This window comes from Trypanosoma cruzi, genomic scaffold (genome assembly GCF_000209065.1).
Source record: "Trypanosoma cruzi strain CL Brener 1047053516633 genomic scaffold, whole genome shotgun sequence".
Lineage (NCBI taxonomy): Eukaryota > Euglenozoa > Kinetoplastea > Trypanosomatida > Trypanosomatidae > Trypanosoma > Trypanosoma cruzi.
Window position 1 is genome coordinate 5,114 of NW_001849161.1, and position 16,115 is coordinate 21,228.

General features: G+C 47.2%; 3 protein-coding genes across 3 annotated transcripts, besides 15 other annotated features; 1 reads left to right on the forward strand and 2 right to left on the reverse strand.

Moving 5' to 3' along the window:
• Nucleotides 1-370: part of a mobile genetic element that runs on past the window's edge.
• Nucleotides 1-5,879: part of a sequence feature (areas not merged during assembly with more than two copies in the genome that could not be assigned to a particular haplotype) that runs on past the window's edge.
• Nucleotides 2,019-6,480: a mobile genetic element.
• Nucleotides 5,880-6,788: a sequence feature (heterozygous, Esmeraldo-like haplotype).
• Nucleotides 6,310-6,479: a mobile genetic element.
• Nucleotides 6,657-7,463, reverse strand: Tc00.1047053510127.60 (hypothetical protein, conserved; the record flags this gene model as incomplete). The annotated part of the gene is made up of 1 exon (XM_805166.1): nt 6,657-7,463. The coding sequence occupies one exon, from the start codon at nt 7,461-7,463 to the stop codon at nt 6,657-6,659; it is 807 nt and encodes a 268-aa protein (XP_810259.1).
• Nucleotides 6,789-7,583: a sequence feature (areas merged during assembly that could not be assigned to a particular haplotype. This can correspond to areas where the two haplotypes were merged or to regions with more than two copies in the genome that were merged during assembly.).
• Nucleotides 7,486-7,515: a microsatellite.
• Nucleotides 7,584-16,115: a sequence feature (heterozygous, Esmeraldo-like haplotype).
• Nucleotides 7,640-7,661: a microsatellite.
• Nucleotides 9,213-10,898, reverse strand: Tc00.1047053510127.70 (leucine-rich repeat protein 1 (LRRP1), putative; the record flags this gene model as incomplete). Its single annotated transcript, XM_805167.1, has 1 exon — nt 9,213-10,898. One exon carries the CDS (start codon nt 10,896-10,898, stop codon nt 9,213-9,215), a length of 1,686 nt encoding a protein of 561 aa, XP_810260.1.
• Nucleotides 11,223-11,491: a mobile genetic element.
• Nucleotides 12,265-12,323: a sequence feature (T-rich).
• Nucleotides 12,815-12,853: a sequence feature (AT_rich).
• Nucleotides 13,548-13,572: a sequence feature (AT_rich).
• Nucleotides 13,743-13,920: a mobile genetic element.
• Nucleotides 14,380-14,410: a microsatellite.
• Nucleotides 15,091-16,115, forward strand: Tc00.1047053510127.79 (actin, putative; the record flags this gene model as incomplete). The annotated part of the gene is made up of 1 exon (XM_805168.1): nt 15,091-16,115. A coding segment is annotated over one exon (1,025 nt), but the record flags the coding sequence as incomplete, so codon positions are not given.

Sequence of the window (16,115 nt, forward strand, 5' to 3'; positions counted from 1 at the left end):
ATGCGATTTCTGTGATATGGTTTTCCCCACACGGAGAAGCACCGCACAGCACAGAAGTCGCTGCGCACACAACCCAGACGCCACACGGCATCTAAACAGAAGTGCCAGGAGGCGATCTCTGCTACCGCAGGATCAGCCAGCTTCCACAAGCACGCCAATTGGCCCGCAGGAAACCTTGCACCATCTGCTTCTAGGACGTCCAGGCACCTTGGCTGTGCGCCAACGGCTGGGCATTGAACAGGACCTTCGCCTCGGAAAATTCTCTCAATGGCAGTTACTTCACAGCAGGAAACTTTTGTCGCTGCTAGACCACCTCTTCGGCACTCAGATGGCATTGTATAGCTAGACGCGCTGGTAAGAGTGGAGGGAATATTCCTCCGGGCCGCCGACCGGACCTTGCGGCCGCCAACAGGAGCCGCACAAGACAAAGAGAAGGGGGAACGGAATGGGGACGGGGTTCGCCAGATCCTCGATGAGCGTTTACACCAAGGAAGTGCATATTTATGTATGCGCTTTGTGGTGGCCACCGCCGCGGCGTGATCACTCCATCCGGGTTGGGCGTGCATGTATGCATATGTATACATCTGCGTGCGTGTGCCTTCATAACTCACGAGGTGGCGGATTTCGGGCTCTCCCAGCCACACGACCACGCCGCAGTGTGAGGATCACAAAGCGGGCGGGCGGGATGGCGAAAGCAAAAGCAATAAAAATTGTCCGGACACCACCGCCTCCCTGCTTCCGGGACCGCGCCAGTCGCCGATTCATAAAATGGGAACAAATATTCCAATTGTTTTCTGTCTTTGGCCTTTCTTGCGGGATTGGGCGAGGCGAAACGAAAAAAAAAGAGGGGCCGCGGCAACGGTTTCGGGATCAGGGACCGCGCCGTGGTGCGTCGCGCCTTGCGCAAAGATTCCTGGCGGGAACACCGCGTGATACCCTGGAACGTGCCCGAAACGCCCTAAACATGTTGCTTTCGTTTTCCAGAGGACAACGCAAATGCGCTCGATTGTTCGAGGAGCAAAAGTGGCACCTCGTGAGCCGTAGATATGCGCACCCAACCCGGATAGGGCGTTCAATACGTCACGAGAGTGGGACCATCAGAATATGTAAATACGCGGAGCAAACGACGAGAATTCGGCATACCCGCCGCCACTCCATTTTCCCATTCTTCTTTTTCGTCGTATTTTATTTGTACGGAAATGTTTGGCGTCCGGCCGGCAGTCGAGACAAATATTCCTTCCTTTCCTTTTCCTGTTCGTGTGTGTGTGTGCCGCGGGCGCGGTTTGATTCATGTGCCAGCGGCGCCTCTACGCAATGACATCCCTCTGTCGTCGCATTTGCGGAGCGAATGGGTTTGGGCATCCGCAACCAACCCACCCACACACACACTCACAGGCACGGCGCGAGGAGGGCACTGACCCTCTCGCGGTCACCGCGCCCACTCGCTCCGCAAAACACCAGCGCCACGCACCACCAATTTGCACCGGCCATCACGGGCGTCACGGCGGGCCGTCGGTGTGTGCGGGCAAGACCTCCCGCGGCGCAACGCGCTTCACACGCAGCGGGGAAAGACAGACGGGGAGAGAGAGAGATGGACGAACGCCGTCAAAAGGCACTCACAATCAGCTTGGCCCGCGAGCATGCGGCAACCCCGCGCAGGAACACTGGAGAGGATGACAAGGGGGAAAAAGCAACAAGCAGCAAAACACAAAAAAGGAACAAACGACAAGCGGGAAAAGCACCGCCAAGGCTCCCACATTGGCCGGCGGCTCCACACCAGCCCTCCACACAACAAACGCACACGACGCCAGCAATCACCCACCAATGGACGAAGAAGAGACACACCGCCGCCGCCACAGTCCAATCCCACGGCTAACGGGATACGGCCACGGCCCCGCGGAAAACACGCAACGCACACTGAGCGAGCACCCACACCAGCCACGCGCGGAAGCGGGCCCTCATCCATCCATGACGCGGCAACAAAACTTCACCGCAGTCCCGCCCTCAATGGGACGCGATGCCTCGCTCTTTGCGATGGCAGAATGTGAATATTCGCCTGGGCCGCTGGCCGAATCCTGAGTTTATCAATAACAGAAACCACACAAGACGGAAGGAAAAAGAGTAAATGGAATAAGAGCGGCTCCAAAATATCCTCAAAGTTTGCGCCAAGCAAGTATATATAATCCTTTAGCCACAAACGTGACATGCCGCGCTCTATTCGGATGGGATATATATATTTATTACTTAATAAGTGACATAATTTGGGCTCTTCCAGCCACAAAACTCCGCCGCTCACCCTCACAAGGCCCACCCCTTCCGCCAAGTCCTGAAGCGCGAAAACGCGACCGTGTGATATGCCGTCTGCGGGGTTTTCCGTTGACCTTACGTAGGCGAAGGATGCCTTTATTCCGCGAGAGTCCAAAAACCCATATATCCGCTGCGGCTCCCACGTCATGACGTGTGTTTTTGAGCTGCCTTTATTCGCCGCAAGGAGCGGCGAAGTGTTGCCCCACCCAAACGCCGATGGTGGGTGGCAAGATGGCGGAAAAGGCCGATAAGGCCAAGCGTACCGCGCGTGCCTCGGTCCGCATGACAAGAAAAGGGGTTTCTCCCGTTTTTCTCCGGCAATTTTTACGTCGCCGAAGTCTGGAATGATACCGGCTCCCCATCCACGGGGCGATGCGTCCGTGATGATGGCGGCGGATGCCTTTTCGGTGGGCTTGATGATTCGCCTACGATTATATTCTCAATGATGTGTCGTAAGCCCTCGCCCGAACCAACCGCTGCCGGCGGAAGGTTCGCCGGGGATGTCTCCAGCACAATCCCCGGTTAAGCGCGGACAGCCGTCGTCGCACTGCCTTGATGAAAAAGTAGTAGTCACATGAGCGCGTGCCTAAAATGGCCACCGCATACAAAAAGCGTGAGCCATGACCTCCATTTCCCAGATTGTTAAAGAATTCAGCGCCGACATGGCGCGCACAGAGCAGACAAACTTCTCACTCAGAGACACCGCACGGTGAGTATGATCAAACCGCACCCCGAGGAAGGCGTACTGCGTAGTACCCGATTCGCGATCCTCTTCCATCGTGGCGTGGCGGCCGTCGGCGTTACGAAGCGCCCGGGCTTCCCACCATGTCACATCGCTTTTCGACCCTGCGATGCGTATATTATCGATCCAAACGCCGACGCGCACCAATGGAGGTGCAACCCAGAGAGGGTAAACCACCGTCGTCACCCCCGCAATTGCCGAAGTAATAATAATCTGGAGATTTTCTGGGCCGGCCTTGTATCCCATTGGGAGCCGTGTCAGCTCCACCATCGTGCCGTCCACCACGCGGCATCAAAGGAGACGCCGAGCCTCCGCGGTAAAGAGACTTGAAAAAAACAACAACAAAAAACGCCTTTAAGTCCAGGCGGGAAGCGGTCTCAGCCATCACAGGTGGAAAATAATGGGAAATGTGTGAAAGAGGGAAATGGGCCTCATAAGAACCGTCTCTGTTCTTATCGCGCGGCCACGCGATTCATCGTCGTCGCAAACCGGTGGTTTTTTCCTCCACAACCGAAAAGGTATTATCCATCCGCCTGTTGTTGCGGACGAAGCGTCCTCGACTATTCCCGCTTCCCTCAATAGTCGCGCTTCATCGGTCGGAATCCTCCATGAGCCTTCGCACGCTTTACCGGAGGAAGACGGAGGGAAAGGGAACCGCCCGACGAGTCCCCAAACTTGCATGAGTCTCTCCAAGATCGCCGAGTTCAACCGGCTCTGGATCCACTCCGGCCTCAATACGGACACTTTGGCTTGCTGTAGCGGGATGGTTCTTTCATCTTTTGGAAGCGCCAAACGCGTCCTTATCGTTTTGGCGCGATGGCGATAAAAATCATGAAAAAATAAACGCTCCTCTGCTCTCAGCCAGGGTTCCTGCCCTTCCGCAGTCTCTCCCTTCACATCAATGCGGCCAGTGACAACGCCTGGGTCGGCATTGCGGTGCACTTCCCCAAATATCGAACTGTAATCTGGGGAAGGTCGAACGGATTGACGTGCTTCACCAACTGCGGGATCACGTGTGGCTCAAATTGCATGTCTCCACGATTGGAGCAGCGCGCCTCAACGCACCCTGTTTTGTGGAATGCGCCGTGGCATTCCAAGGAGCCAGAGCTCGTTCGACTTTGGCAGTCGTCAGATTCGTGAGCTTTTCGTTTTCTTGAAGTGTCCTGCATAAATTTATGATGTCGAACGCGTCCTGCCCTCGTATCCTGACAGACCGAAAGGCGCGGTGGGGATCCGCCCTCGCCGTCTTCGGCGCCACGGACCAATCCAAAATTATGGTTCCGTCCGGCTCCAGTGTGAAATTGTTGGGTGTCAAGGACGCAATCTCGGACCAACGACTCGCCGTTATCCACGCAAGTCGTAAGACAACACGTTCCCCCCAATCGGTCCGACTGCGGATAAATTGATCCACCGCTTCCTTTGTCAAAGGGCGCGCCAGCCTCTTCTCCGATGGCACCGGAAGTTTTTGTAGCCCCGTAATCATCATGTCCAGCGGGGTCCGATCCATTCGCAACATGGACCGCAGCATCCTGGCGTGCTGCGGTCGGGTCGATGGCACCACATCGAATATTGCCATAAAAAAGGGCCGCGCGGCTCTCCTCATTGATCGGCTGTTCGTGCGTGCGGCGAAATGCTGTGAATCGCCCCGCCAGAGGCGTTCTCCGCTCCCGCGTTGACGGCGCACACATTTCTCGAGTCGCCCCTTCCGCCCTCCTCGTCGATTGCGTCGGGCAGTTTTGGACGATCGGATGAAGCGTCGGCGGCGCGGTGCGACGTCTTCTGTGGGGGTTGGTGGTGGGTGGCGGGATGGGTGTGGCCGCCGTCGTCCGCCTTCATAAGCGGCGGGCGGCCCCTCGCCGTTTTTTGGCGGTTTTTTTTGTTCGGGGAAACTTTTTTGGGGCACACGTTGCAAGTGGACGCCTGTTGTCCATAAATTCGGCACGCTTGGCACAGCAGCGATCGCCGTTTTTGTGGTCGGGTCCCCCGTCGATCCATGAAAGGCCGGACCACCCTCGCGAAGGTGTCGTCCTCACGAAAGGCCTTGCGAAGGCGGGCGTGCAGCTCTTTGAGTCGGTACACTGGGATCGGATTTGATTACGATCAGCATCCGGAAGGCCCGCGGTATGACCCTGCCCGAGTCCATAAACTGCTTGGCGTGCTCCCGATGTAACCGCGACGCGCGCATCCACGAAACCAGAAAGTCAAAGGCAATTTGAGCGTGAGCGTCCCCTCGGTGCCAGCAGTCGTAAGCGCTCCGGGTTTCAAATAGGATTCCAGGGGCGCCTTCATTCCAAATTCGCGGGACCCAAGTGGTGACGTCAAATTCAAGGAAACCCGGATCCTCTTCGTTTGAACCGGAAACTCGTTCTGAAGCCGGAGACAAGAGGGGCAAAGTCACGGAGCGAGGGGGACGTGGCCGTCCCACATCGCCCAATGACGCGTAAGTATTGACTCGCCGTCGCTCTCCCGTGGGAATGTGTTGGGGAATTGTGGATACAGGCACGCCCCCGGCCATCAAACGCTCGTGGTGGGGTGGTGTCGTTGCGCCATCTTCGGACCCGTGCGCGGGCGCGTCTGGCGGCCCTCTCCTGGAAGAGGGGACTTCCCGCTGTCCGGGCGCGTCGCCGCAACCCAAGCTGCGAGCCGCGCTTCCAAGGCACCGATGCGCGCCCCTCGTTTCTGGAGTTGGGAAAGGGTCGTCTCCAAATGGCGTTCGCGCCGATTCCCGTCGCGCAAGAAGACCGTCCGCCACCGCAACGATGGACGCACGCGCCGAGTAGTAGTTATTCTCTTCCTCCACCTGATGTTGAAGCTGCGCGCTTCGATTCCGCGCGTCCGCAGAGGCGTCGGCGTAGTGCGACTTCGATCTCCGCGTTTCCGCGATGGTTGGCCCTCGCCGCGCCCCCAACTGACGGTCCGCCCCCACACGAAGTGCAGGAGCACCTGAGACTCAAAATCTTGTACTCGAGGCGCCCGGAGATCCGCAATGTGCCCTGTAAGGTTTGAATCCCTCCCGGTGCTTTGCGATGTTTCCTGAAATCAATCGTAAGCCGCTTATGGTAGCACTGGCTGTCGCCATTGATCCCGACTGTCCCTTTTCATCCATCTAGGCGAGTTGCGCCTGTATATCGCCACGCTGACGCACCAGATCCGCCATGCGATTACCGATAAGGCTCCATTCCGTTGCCGTGTAAAAGGACCCATCGCCATTTCTTTATATGCGCTTGCAGGAATCAGGTTTGGCTGTAAAAATAAAATTGAAATAAAATAATCAAAGTCGTCTAGACGTTATTGGTTCCCTGATTCCTAGAATCGCGGTCAACCAAAGAATCATAAAGTTAAAAAAAATGCCGCACAGAGTTTGCATTATCAGGATATGTATTAAGTTAGATAGCCAGTCTCTCACTCGAACAATTTCTTCACAAGCTCCCATAAAAAGGGAAAAAAAAGACGACTATTTCTTCTGCAGACGCGCGGAATTTTGAAAAAGAAATGAAAATTGAGATAAAAAAAAACGTGAATTTATCCAATGCTCTTTTCCACGGAGAGGCGACGCTGCCTTCTCACATTTCCGCAAGCTGATGGCAAACTGCAAAAACGCATAGATTTACCTCGTGCGCTGGGCAAAAATGTGTACCAAGGGCCGTTTGTCTGGCAACGTCGTTTCCCGTTCGATAATAACGGTGTACCCAGCACCAAAAAGTATCTGACGTAGCTCTCCGCGAAGAAAAAATCCATCGATCGATGAGGGATGTCCCACCTCAGTTTTCTGACATCCGTCTAAAAAATGGCTGTAGACGAGGAATCCGCCTCGACGAGGAAGCTTGAGCAGCATTTCCAAGGAAGACCGATGCAAAAAGCGACATACATGTAGCAGATCTGGGCCTTCAAATTTAACAGGAAAGAACTTTTTCAACTCGCAATGAATATACAGGGTGCGGCAATCTACTTTGTGCTTTTTACTGAGCGCAACGCCCTGCTCAATCAGCCGGAGTCGATTTTCAATTCCAACAACACTCCAGCCTCGAGACGCCAGGTAGATCATATCCCTCCCAGTTCCTGAACCCACGTCGAGTGCAAAAGAAGGACCACCATTCTTCATCTCAATCTCAGTTATCACCTCTGAAAGAAAAGGATTTGGAGACCAGCACGTCCCTTTCGGCAACTCACACACAAGTTCGTCATTTTTGCTTAGCCGTCTGACCTCCAATGATGCAAAATGAAACCGATTCAAATACGCCTCGACAATATCCAAATCTATCTGACCATCGCAAATCGCTATGAGGGCTACATCGCGTGGAGGCAACCCACATGCATCTGCCCGAATGCTTTCCCAAGGAAAATTGAACGCTCCCTCAATATGTCCCTCCGCATAAGACTCCTTGGGTCTTAAGTCTATCACTACCCTTTTCATGCAAACCAGCGCGCCTCAACGTAAAAAAAAAAAAAAAAAAAAAAAAAAAAAACTTCGCAAATGCCCCCTCATTAAAAAACAAAGAAAAAAAAAACAAAACCAAAGTTTTTTCTTTCTCATCCCAATAGAGCGTGCCTTGTTGGGCTTTTTTAGAAATCGAGGAATTTCCCTCCCACACAAAAACAAAAACAAAAACAAGCTCCTTCAATATTTACTCAAAACAATAACAACAAAGCAGTAGCTATAATTCACAAAAATGTCTTATTTAAGGTCAGGGATTTCTGCCAACGCCATGCCGTTGTCCAATTGGATTTGGAGGTTTTCGTTTAAGAAATAGTTAATTCCATTTCATGAAAATTGCTCCACACGGGCCTCCGCCGCTGCGATCAAAGGCAGAGTTTGCTCCCAATCCTTTTCCGCAATAAGAAATCCGCCTAATTTACTAAAGAAAAAGGTGCCCCAAATCCCTCCTGAGAGTCTTTTACCTGTGACCAACGTTGGAGAAGCCTCTAATTTCCTTACAGATATGGTGCTTAACTCCGGTACACTCAACAGTTGACTCGTGTGCTTCTAAGCAATTGAATTGGTACAGTTTAGTTGATTAAAATGGGTCCCTAGGAAAACCCATTTTATACTTTGGAACAATCTTTTTCCTTCCACCGTCGCTCCGCGGTGTGGTTGTGTGGTTCGTGGCACGTCGCTTTCCCAACATGAACAGCATCTCTCTCCCTGTCCCTCTTTCTGTGGCATCCAATCTGCCGTTTTGGTTTACTCGAGTGGAGTCGCCATCCCTACAAAAAACACTGCGTCCGAGCAAGCGGAGATGAGTCTCAATTTCACCTTGACCTCATAATCATTTCTATCATCCGTGGCGCCTGGCAAGAAGATAAAACGCCCATATTGGCACCGTTTCTTCTTCTTCTTCCACAATCGAGAACGGTGTGACACAAAACGCGGTGTAATTGCCGTGTATGCTAGTTACAAAATCCCTGCCCCTGTCAATTTCCAATTCCCATTATCAAAGACTCGTAGTTCGAGCTTCTTCATGGTTTCTTTCTTTTTGAGGAGAAAACCCAATAAAAACCTCCCATACCTCCTCAAACTGGTGTTGGCACCAATAACGCCACTTTTTGCGACGGCAAATTGGCGTCTTCGTGAGTAGTTGCAACTCCTAAAAAAAGCTACCCGCCGCAAGAACGCTGCGTCCATCGAGAAGTTTGGCCATTATCGCTTTTGGTTTCTTTTTGGGAAATAAATAATCATTGAAGTCTGCCGCTAGGCTAATTCCCTAGTAATGCTATAAAAGTTTTTGCTGCATCTGTTTCAGGCCATATTTCGCTCTTCTTCAAAATAAATAAATTTGAATCACCTTATTTATTGGTGAACACTGTCGAATTCCAAAGAAAAAAGCATCATTAGGTCCACAATGTCTACTCAATGAAGTCCACAATGGGAGCCAACCTTGTCAGAGTAAAAGCAACATGTATTGGAAGTAATTCTCCACATTTAGATTATATATAACAAGGAAGATAACAAAAACAAAATAAATAAAGTTCACAACAACAACAAATAAAAATAAAAAAAGTTGATTGGATCAAAATGAGACCTTAAACACCCGCTCCCAATAAAAAGAACACACACATAAAAAAAAAAAAAGCTATTGTAAAATACGTAACTTCAGAAAACTTTATAAGACATTACTTTGCGCGTTACTGCTTATACTTGTATACCCCAAAAAGAATCCAAAAACTATGGAGTTGAGAGAAAACTTTTTACACCTGAACAGCCGCAAACATTTACCTCCGAAATAGTATGAATAGAGGCCAAAGCAGCAAGCGTAGTAATTCTTGTACAATCCTCAAGAAGAATTCGCTTTAATGTAGGACTAGCAGACAGGCCATCCAGCCCTTCGTCCGTCACGGAAGTCTTACTTACATCAAGAAGGCACAACACAGGTAACGTGCCGAGAACACCCACATCGGTCACCCGGATACATCCACGAAGGTAAATTTCTTCCAGTGTCAAAATACTGAAAAGTGTGTGCACGGATGTCAAATTCCAACAATCTTCAAGAAAAATTTTTGACAGGCTCGGAGAAACCCCTAAACCACTTAGACTTCTGCTTGTCACAGCAGTCATGCTTAGATCAAGTGAGTGCAATTCAGGAAGCGAGCCAAGACCAGAAATACCTGTCATTTTGTTACATCCACGAAGTCGTACGTCCCTCAAAGATATAATAGAAGAAAGTTCAGAAACATTTGTTAATCGAGCACAGTCATCAAGAATAATTTTCTCCAGGCTGCGATTTACAGAAAGACCATCTAGTCCTTCATCTGTCAAAGAAGTTTTGCTTACATCAAGCACACAAAGTGATGGAAGTACACCCAAAACGCCAACGCCTGATATAGAGATACATCCAGTAAGGTAAATCTCCTTTAGGCTTTTAATAAAAGAAAGTTCAGAAACATTTGTTAATCGAACGCAGTCATCAAGAATAATTTTCCTCAAACTATTATTTAAAGAAAGACCATCTAGTCCCTCATCTGTCAAAGAAGTTTTACTTACATCAAGCACACAAAGTGATGGAAGTACACCCAAAACGCCAACGCTTTCTAGCCGTACGCATCCGCTGAGAGAAATCTCCCTGAGTGTTCGTATAGAAGAGAGAGTGGATACATTTGACAGCAGTTTGCAGTCCCCCAAAAAAATTCTTTCCAGACCACAACTCGCGCCAATCCCAAGCAAACCCTTATTGGTTATTGGCATTTTGCTGACATCAAGTGTGTGCAATGTCGAAAGCAATCCCAAACTTCCAATATGCTTTACGTTTTTGCACCCACGAATATAAATTTCTTCAACAGACGTGATACATGACAAACAGTTTACTGCATTAAGATTCTTACAGTCATCAAGACGGATTTTCACCAAACTTCTGCTTTCACGAAGACCTTTCAAATCATTGGCTGTCACCGCAGTCTGACTTAAATCCAGTAGCCAAAGCATAGGAAGTCGCCCAATACCACCAATAGATGAGACCTTCGAACAACCACGAAGATGAATTTCTTCCAGTGTGGAAATATAAGACAATGAACTCACATCAATTAGGTTGTGGCAATCCTCCAAGACAACTTTATGCAAACCACGATTATTGGCAAGTTCCTTGAGATCGTCATCAGTTATAGCAGTTGCGCTTGCATTTAGTAGACGCAACATTGGTAGGAAATGGGATGACTCAACACGTTTATTACCACCGTGGTGAAAATCACTTTCATCAAAAGTTGGAATAAATGCCAATTCAGAACGATCGTTTCTATCCACAATTGCCTTGGAGAAAGTGCCATTATTAGCGAGACGTTTCGAAGACAGAAGCTCAATATTTTTTGTTTTACCAATCGCCGAAAGGTAGTTCCTGTGCGTGTTAATCTTGGGTAACATAATCAATTCACATTCACAGAGCCATAGAATAATTTCTTTTTTTTTCCATTTTTTTAGTTTTTGCGTATATCAAAGACGGAAAGAGAAGACGGTAATGGAACGACAGCGGTCCAGCATATTTCAGCACATTCTTCTGGGCCGCTGGCCGAATCCCGAGTTTATCGATAATAGAAAACAAAAAAGATAGGAATAAGAAAGGAATAAATGGGATAAGAATGGATTCACCACAAACTCAAGCTTTAACAACAAATAAGTGTACATTTGTATATCATCCACTAGCCACAATTGTGCCCCGCTCACTCTAGTCGGATGGGATATATATTTATTTATTTATGTATTACGCACGAAGTGGCGGAATTTGGGGTCCTGCAGCCACAAGACCCCGCCGCGCGGTGGTAATCAAGGGGTGGGTGCGATGGTAAAAATAAAAAATTGTCTGGCCGCCATCGGTTCCCTGCTCCGCCAAAGTCGTATCCTTCCAAAAATTCATACGACAGGAAAGTGTCGTAAGGAAGCGTATTCGTTCTACCAGGGCAAATGTAAATTAATTAAGTTGGCCAGCTCTCCCGCGATCGTTCTCCCCGCGAGCTTCTGACAGATGCGATGGCCCGCACAAAGGCCGCGATCCCGCACCAGCACGAGCACTTCTCTCCCTTTCTGTTTTCGGCGGCGTTCCCGTCCCGGATCCCGGGCGCTTGCGGGGCGCCCCGTTGCCCGCAGAAAGCGCGGGTTTCGACCCGGCTCGGCCGCCAAGGGTGTGTCGGGGGTTGGGGGGCGAGTTTTTTTCCATGGGCGACCGGTTGCGTGTTTTCTTTTTGGCGTTCTGTCTTTATTTGGGGGGCGGCTTTTGGTGTTGCTGTTCTTGTGTGCTTTATTATTTTACTTTTGGCCGATGGTGAACGACTTTTTTCCTCGTTTCTAATCGTACATGAAAAATAAGGCAAAGGTATAACAAAGAAGGAGAAAATTGCATTACAATTAGTACACCATATAATGGCTGTGTTTTCGTGTGTAAGATGCGGATATATGTATGAGTTTCTTGTTTCCAACAGTTATTATCGGAAGCTCACGCTGCGTAATGATCATTGTCCTCGTTGTGATCAATTGTCTTTGTTCCGCTTTATGAGTGTCAGTGGAATGGTGGGAAAGATGCCCTTTAAACCCGTTGGGGTCCCAGCACCTTCTTATGCGACGCTGTGGTGGCGGAAGAAACGAGACGGCAAGAGTGCAACGGCCCCACTTGATGCCGTCTGCAAGGGCGATCGCTGGTAAAATGTCATTTTTCTATTGTTGATATTTAGCAAATGCTTTTTTTCTCTTGCCTACGTTTATTTTTAGAATAACTGCTTATATATAGGTGAAAATATTATTTTATTGATTTCCATTTTTTTTCCTTTTTTTCTTTCTTTATTTTTTGATTTTATTCAGAGGCTATTCACAAATATCTTGCTGCAGATCTATGATTAGTGGATTATTTTGTCGGTCACATTCCTGGCGATATGCTCGATTTCCTGTTTTTCATTCGACGCGGAACAATTATATAAAGCTGGCGATTTTGTGCCGGCGTGTGCTGACGCGTTATTTTCCTTAACGGAAATATATATATAGAAAAATATGACTTTTATGGCCTTCTTTTTTTGCGAAACAAATGACCTGAACTTCGAGGGACAAATGTTTTGGGATACTTTTTGCGGCAATACAAGGAAAATCGAACCTTACATCTTTTAAAAATAAACTCAAAAGAGTCTTTATTGCACCGATTAAATTTAAAGCAAAAAGAGGAAATCCGGTTTACGGAAGTTATCCGAAAAGCTTACTTCTTTACAATTCACGTGGACAATATGGAGGCTGCAAGTCTTATTGGATATGTAAATCTAAAAGGAGATGTCATGCTGAATAAATGGGTTTTGTGTAAGTTTTTTTTTTTTTTTTTTATTGTATCATAAAATTTTAAACTGAATCATTGGAACACCAACCAGTTATACTATCGTCAGAAACACAACCAATAAATTCCACTTATGGCCTTTTATGGATTTATACAAACAGCTAATCTGAAGTGATCCCCAAAGAAGATAAAACTGTTGATTTAGAAGAAGTAGAAAGAAAATGGTTATTTATTTTAAATTCACTTTTTTTATTTTCTTTTATTTGGACTCGTCCTTTTGGTTGTTGCAAAAACACCCGAAAGTGGGATTCAACGGCATGGCGTTTTGGAGGGTGTGATATATGAAGAAGATATTGGATGGAAACGACTTCACGCGGATGTTTTTTGCCTCCCGGAAAATAATTTTTTCCTTTTTTTTTTCTTTAGTCGGTTATGTTTCTTAAATTTTGCTTCTTTTTTCTCTCTCAGTGTGTGTGTGTGTGCGTTTAGATTTGCTTTGACGGGCTCATTGGGTGATGGAATGAAACCAAGTGTTGATTTTGTGGTGTACGCCTTTGAACTCACAGTGTCTGTTTGTGGTTTCATGAGTGGGTTTTTTTTTACGGAGAATTTGAGGGGGGAAAGTTCTCTAGAAATGTATCTCTGGAAATATATTATTTACCTATTCTTTTGCTTACGGGGCTGTTATTGTATTTCCCACAATCAGTCGGGTTGCTTCAATAAATTACTTTACCTACGCAATTTTTGTGGAGTTCTTCTCTCTCTTTTATTTATTTATTTAATTTTTTTCGGGGACCACATTTCTTTTTAATTTGGTTGAGACAGGAATTGGGAAAAATTTTGGCGGGCCATTTGACGTACTCACCCAAACAAAATTTTTTTTACGAGAGATTCTTTTTTTTATGGTACTATCGATGGACACCAACACAATTGTTTGTTGAAGGAATAATTTCTTTTATAGGATCTTGTGAAAAGAATGATCGTGGGAGAGCTGGCTAACTTAATTAATGTATGTACATCCTGATAAATGAAGGCATTATTTATGATACTTTCTACCGTATGAATCTTTTGGGAAGAACGCGACTTTGTAGGGGCAGGGAGCCGATAGAGGCCAGATAATTTTTTGTTTTTACTTTGTATATATTTGCGCGGAGAGAAATACCTGGAAGATTCCATCTAGTGATGTTTTTTTGGTATTTATATTTTTTCTGCTACTTTTCTTTTGGATCGTTTTAGACCTTTAAAAGGTTTTGATGCTTTTCAATAAATTTTTTTTGTGGTATATTTTTAAATTTTAAATCTATAGAAAGGGTTTTTTTTTTGTTTTTGCCCGTTTTTCATTTTAGTTCAATGTGGACTATATGGCAAAGTGCGCAATTCGGTTGCATTTATTTTTGGAACAAACATTCGCACCATTATTGTAAAAAACATCCTGTTTTTTGCAAACTACATCAGTTGCTCAGAAAGGTCCTTTTGCCAGAGGGAATCACAGAGGTTTGAGTTTTATCATCGTCAAAAGCATTGTGGAAAGGTAGTATTATAGCTTTGAACAAGATTTATTTATTGAGTTATTGATTTATATAATGGCCAAAGTGGAAAAAAAAAAAAAAAAAAAAAAAAAAAAAAAGATGTGTATTCAATATTGTTTTCAATTATCCTTTATTTTATGATTGCATATATAACGACTTATCATGAAATATATTTCTAAAAAAGTTGTTCTTTCTTTGACATATCACAGCTGAGCATTGGGTTTGTTCTACCTGAAAGTGTCATTTTTTGAGCAAAATTGAGCAATTTGCAGAAATTCTCACGCAATTCGAACAGAATAAAGGAAGTTTGATTTTCAATGAAAACTGTTTTTATGCTTAGAGAAATTTATTCAAGCTTTGGAAATTACATATCCATTTCTTTACTTTTTGCTTTAAATTGCTTGAAGAATAGAAAGGTTTCTGGTCAGAATGAAGAGGATGTTCTTTCCTTTTATAATGCGCTCTTTTTGGTTGTGTAGCAACTTTACATGCTTACGGACTTTTCAGCATGCTCATCTCTCTAAATCGGAAATTTCTTCAATTGATTGTGTACAGAGGCAAGCTAGTCGATAGGAGTTTACGGCTTTGAGCTTTGATGGCTTGTTGGTGGTCGTTGACCTTTTTTTTTTGTGTGTGATGCTCACCCTCACGGCGGTTTGGTCTTTATCCATCTCGTGTTTTTTTTCCTTCTTTTCTCACATAACAAACAAACCAGGGAGAAAAACTTGTTCAGGTTTTTTGTTTATATCGCGTTTTTTTTTTTTTTTTGTTTCTAAAGATGTCTGACGAAGAACAGTCCGCTATTGTCTGTGACAACGGCTCTGGCATGGTGAAGGCCGGCTTTTCCGGCGATGATGCGCCGCGCCATGTGTTTCCATCCATTGTTGGCCGACCAAAGAACGAGCAAGCGATGATGGGAAGCGCCAGCAAGAAGCTTTTTGTTGGCGACGAGGCTCAAGCAAAGCGTGGCGTGCTTTCGCTCAAGTATCCTATCGAACACGGTATCGTCACCAACTGGGATGACATGGAGAAGATCTGGCATCACACCTTCTACAATGAGCTGCGCGTCAACCCGGAGTCCCACAGCGTGCTACTAACAGAAGCCCCTATGAACCCCAAGCAAAATCGTGAGAAGATGACACAGATCATGTTTGAGACCTTTGGTGTCCCCGCCATGTACGTTGGCATTCAGGCAGTGCTCTCACTCTACTCGTCCGGACGAACCACCGGTATCGTTCTTGATGCTGGTGATGGCGTGACCCACACCGTCCCTATTTACGAGGGATACTCTCTCCCACATGCCATTCGCCGTATGGACATGGCTGGCCGGGACCTCACGGAATATCTGATGAAGCTTCTGATGGAGAGTGGGATGACGTTCACTACGTCTGCCGAGAAGGAGATTGTTCGGAATGTGAAGGAACAACTGTGCTATGTTGCTTTGGACTTTGATGAAGAGGTGACGAACAGTGCCAAAACTGTTAACGAGGAGCCGTTTGAGCTCCCAGATGGCACAATCATGCAGGTGGGTAACCAGCGCTTCCGCTGCCCCGAGGCGCTTTTCAAGCCCATGTTGATTGGCCTCGATGAAGCCCCCGGGTTCCATGAGATGACCTTCCAGTCCATCAACAAATGCGATATTGACGTGCGTCGCGACCTGTACGGGAATATTGTGCTCTCTGGCGGCACCACAATGTTCAAGAATCTTCCAGAGCGTCTTGGAAAGGAGATCAGTAACCTTGCACCTTCTTCAATTAAGCCGAAGGTTGTTGCGCCACCGGAGCGGAAGTACAGTGTATGGAT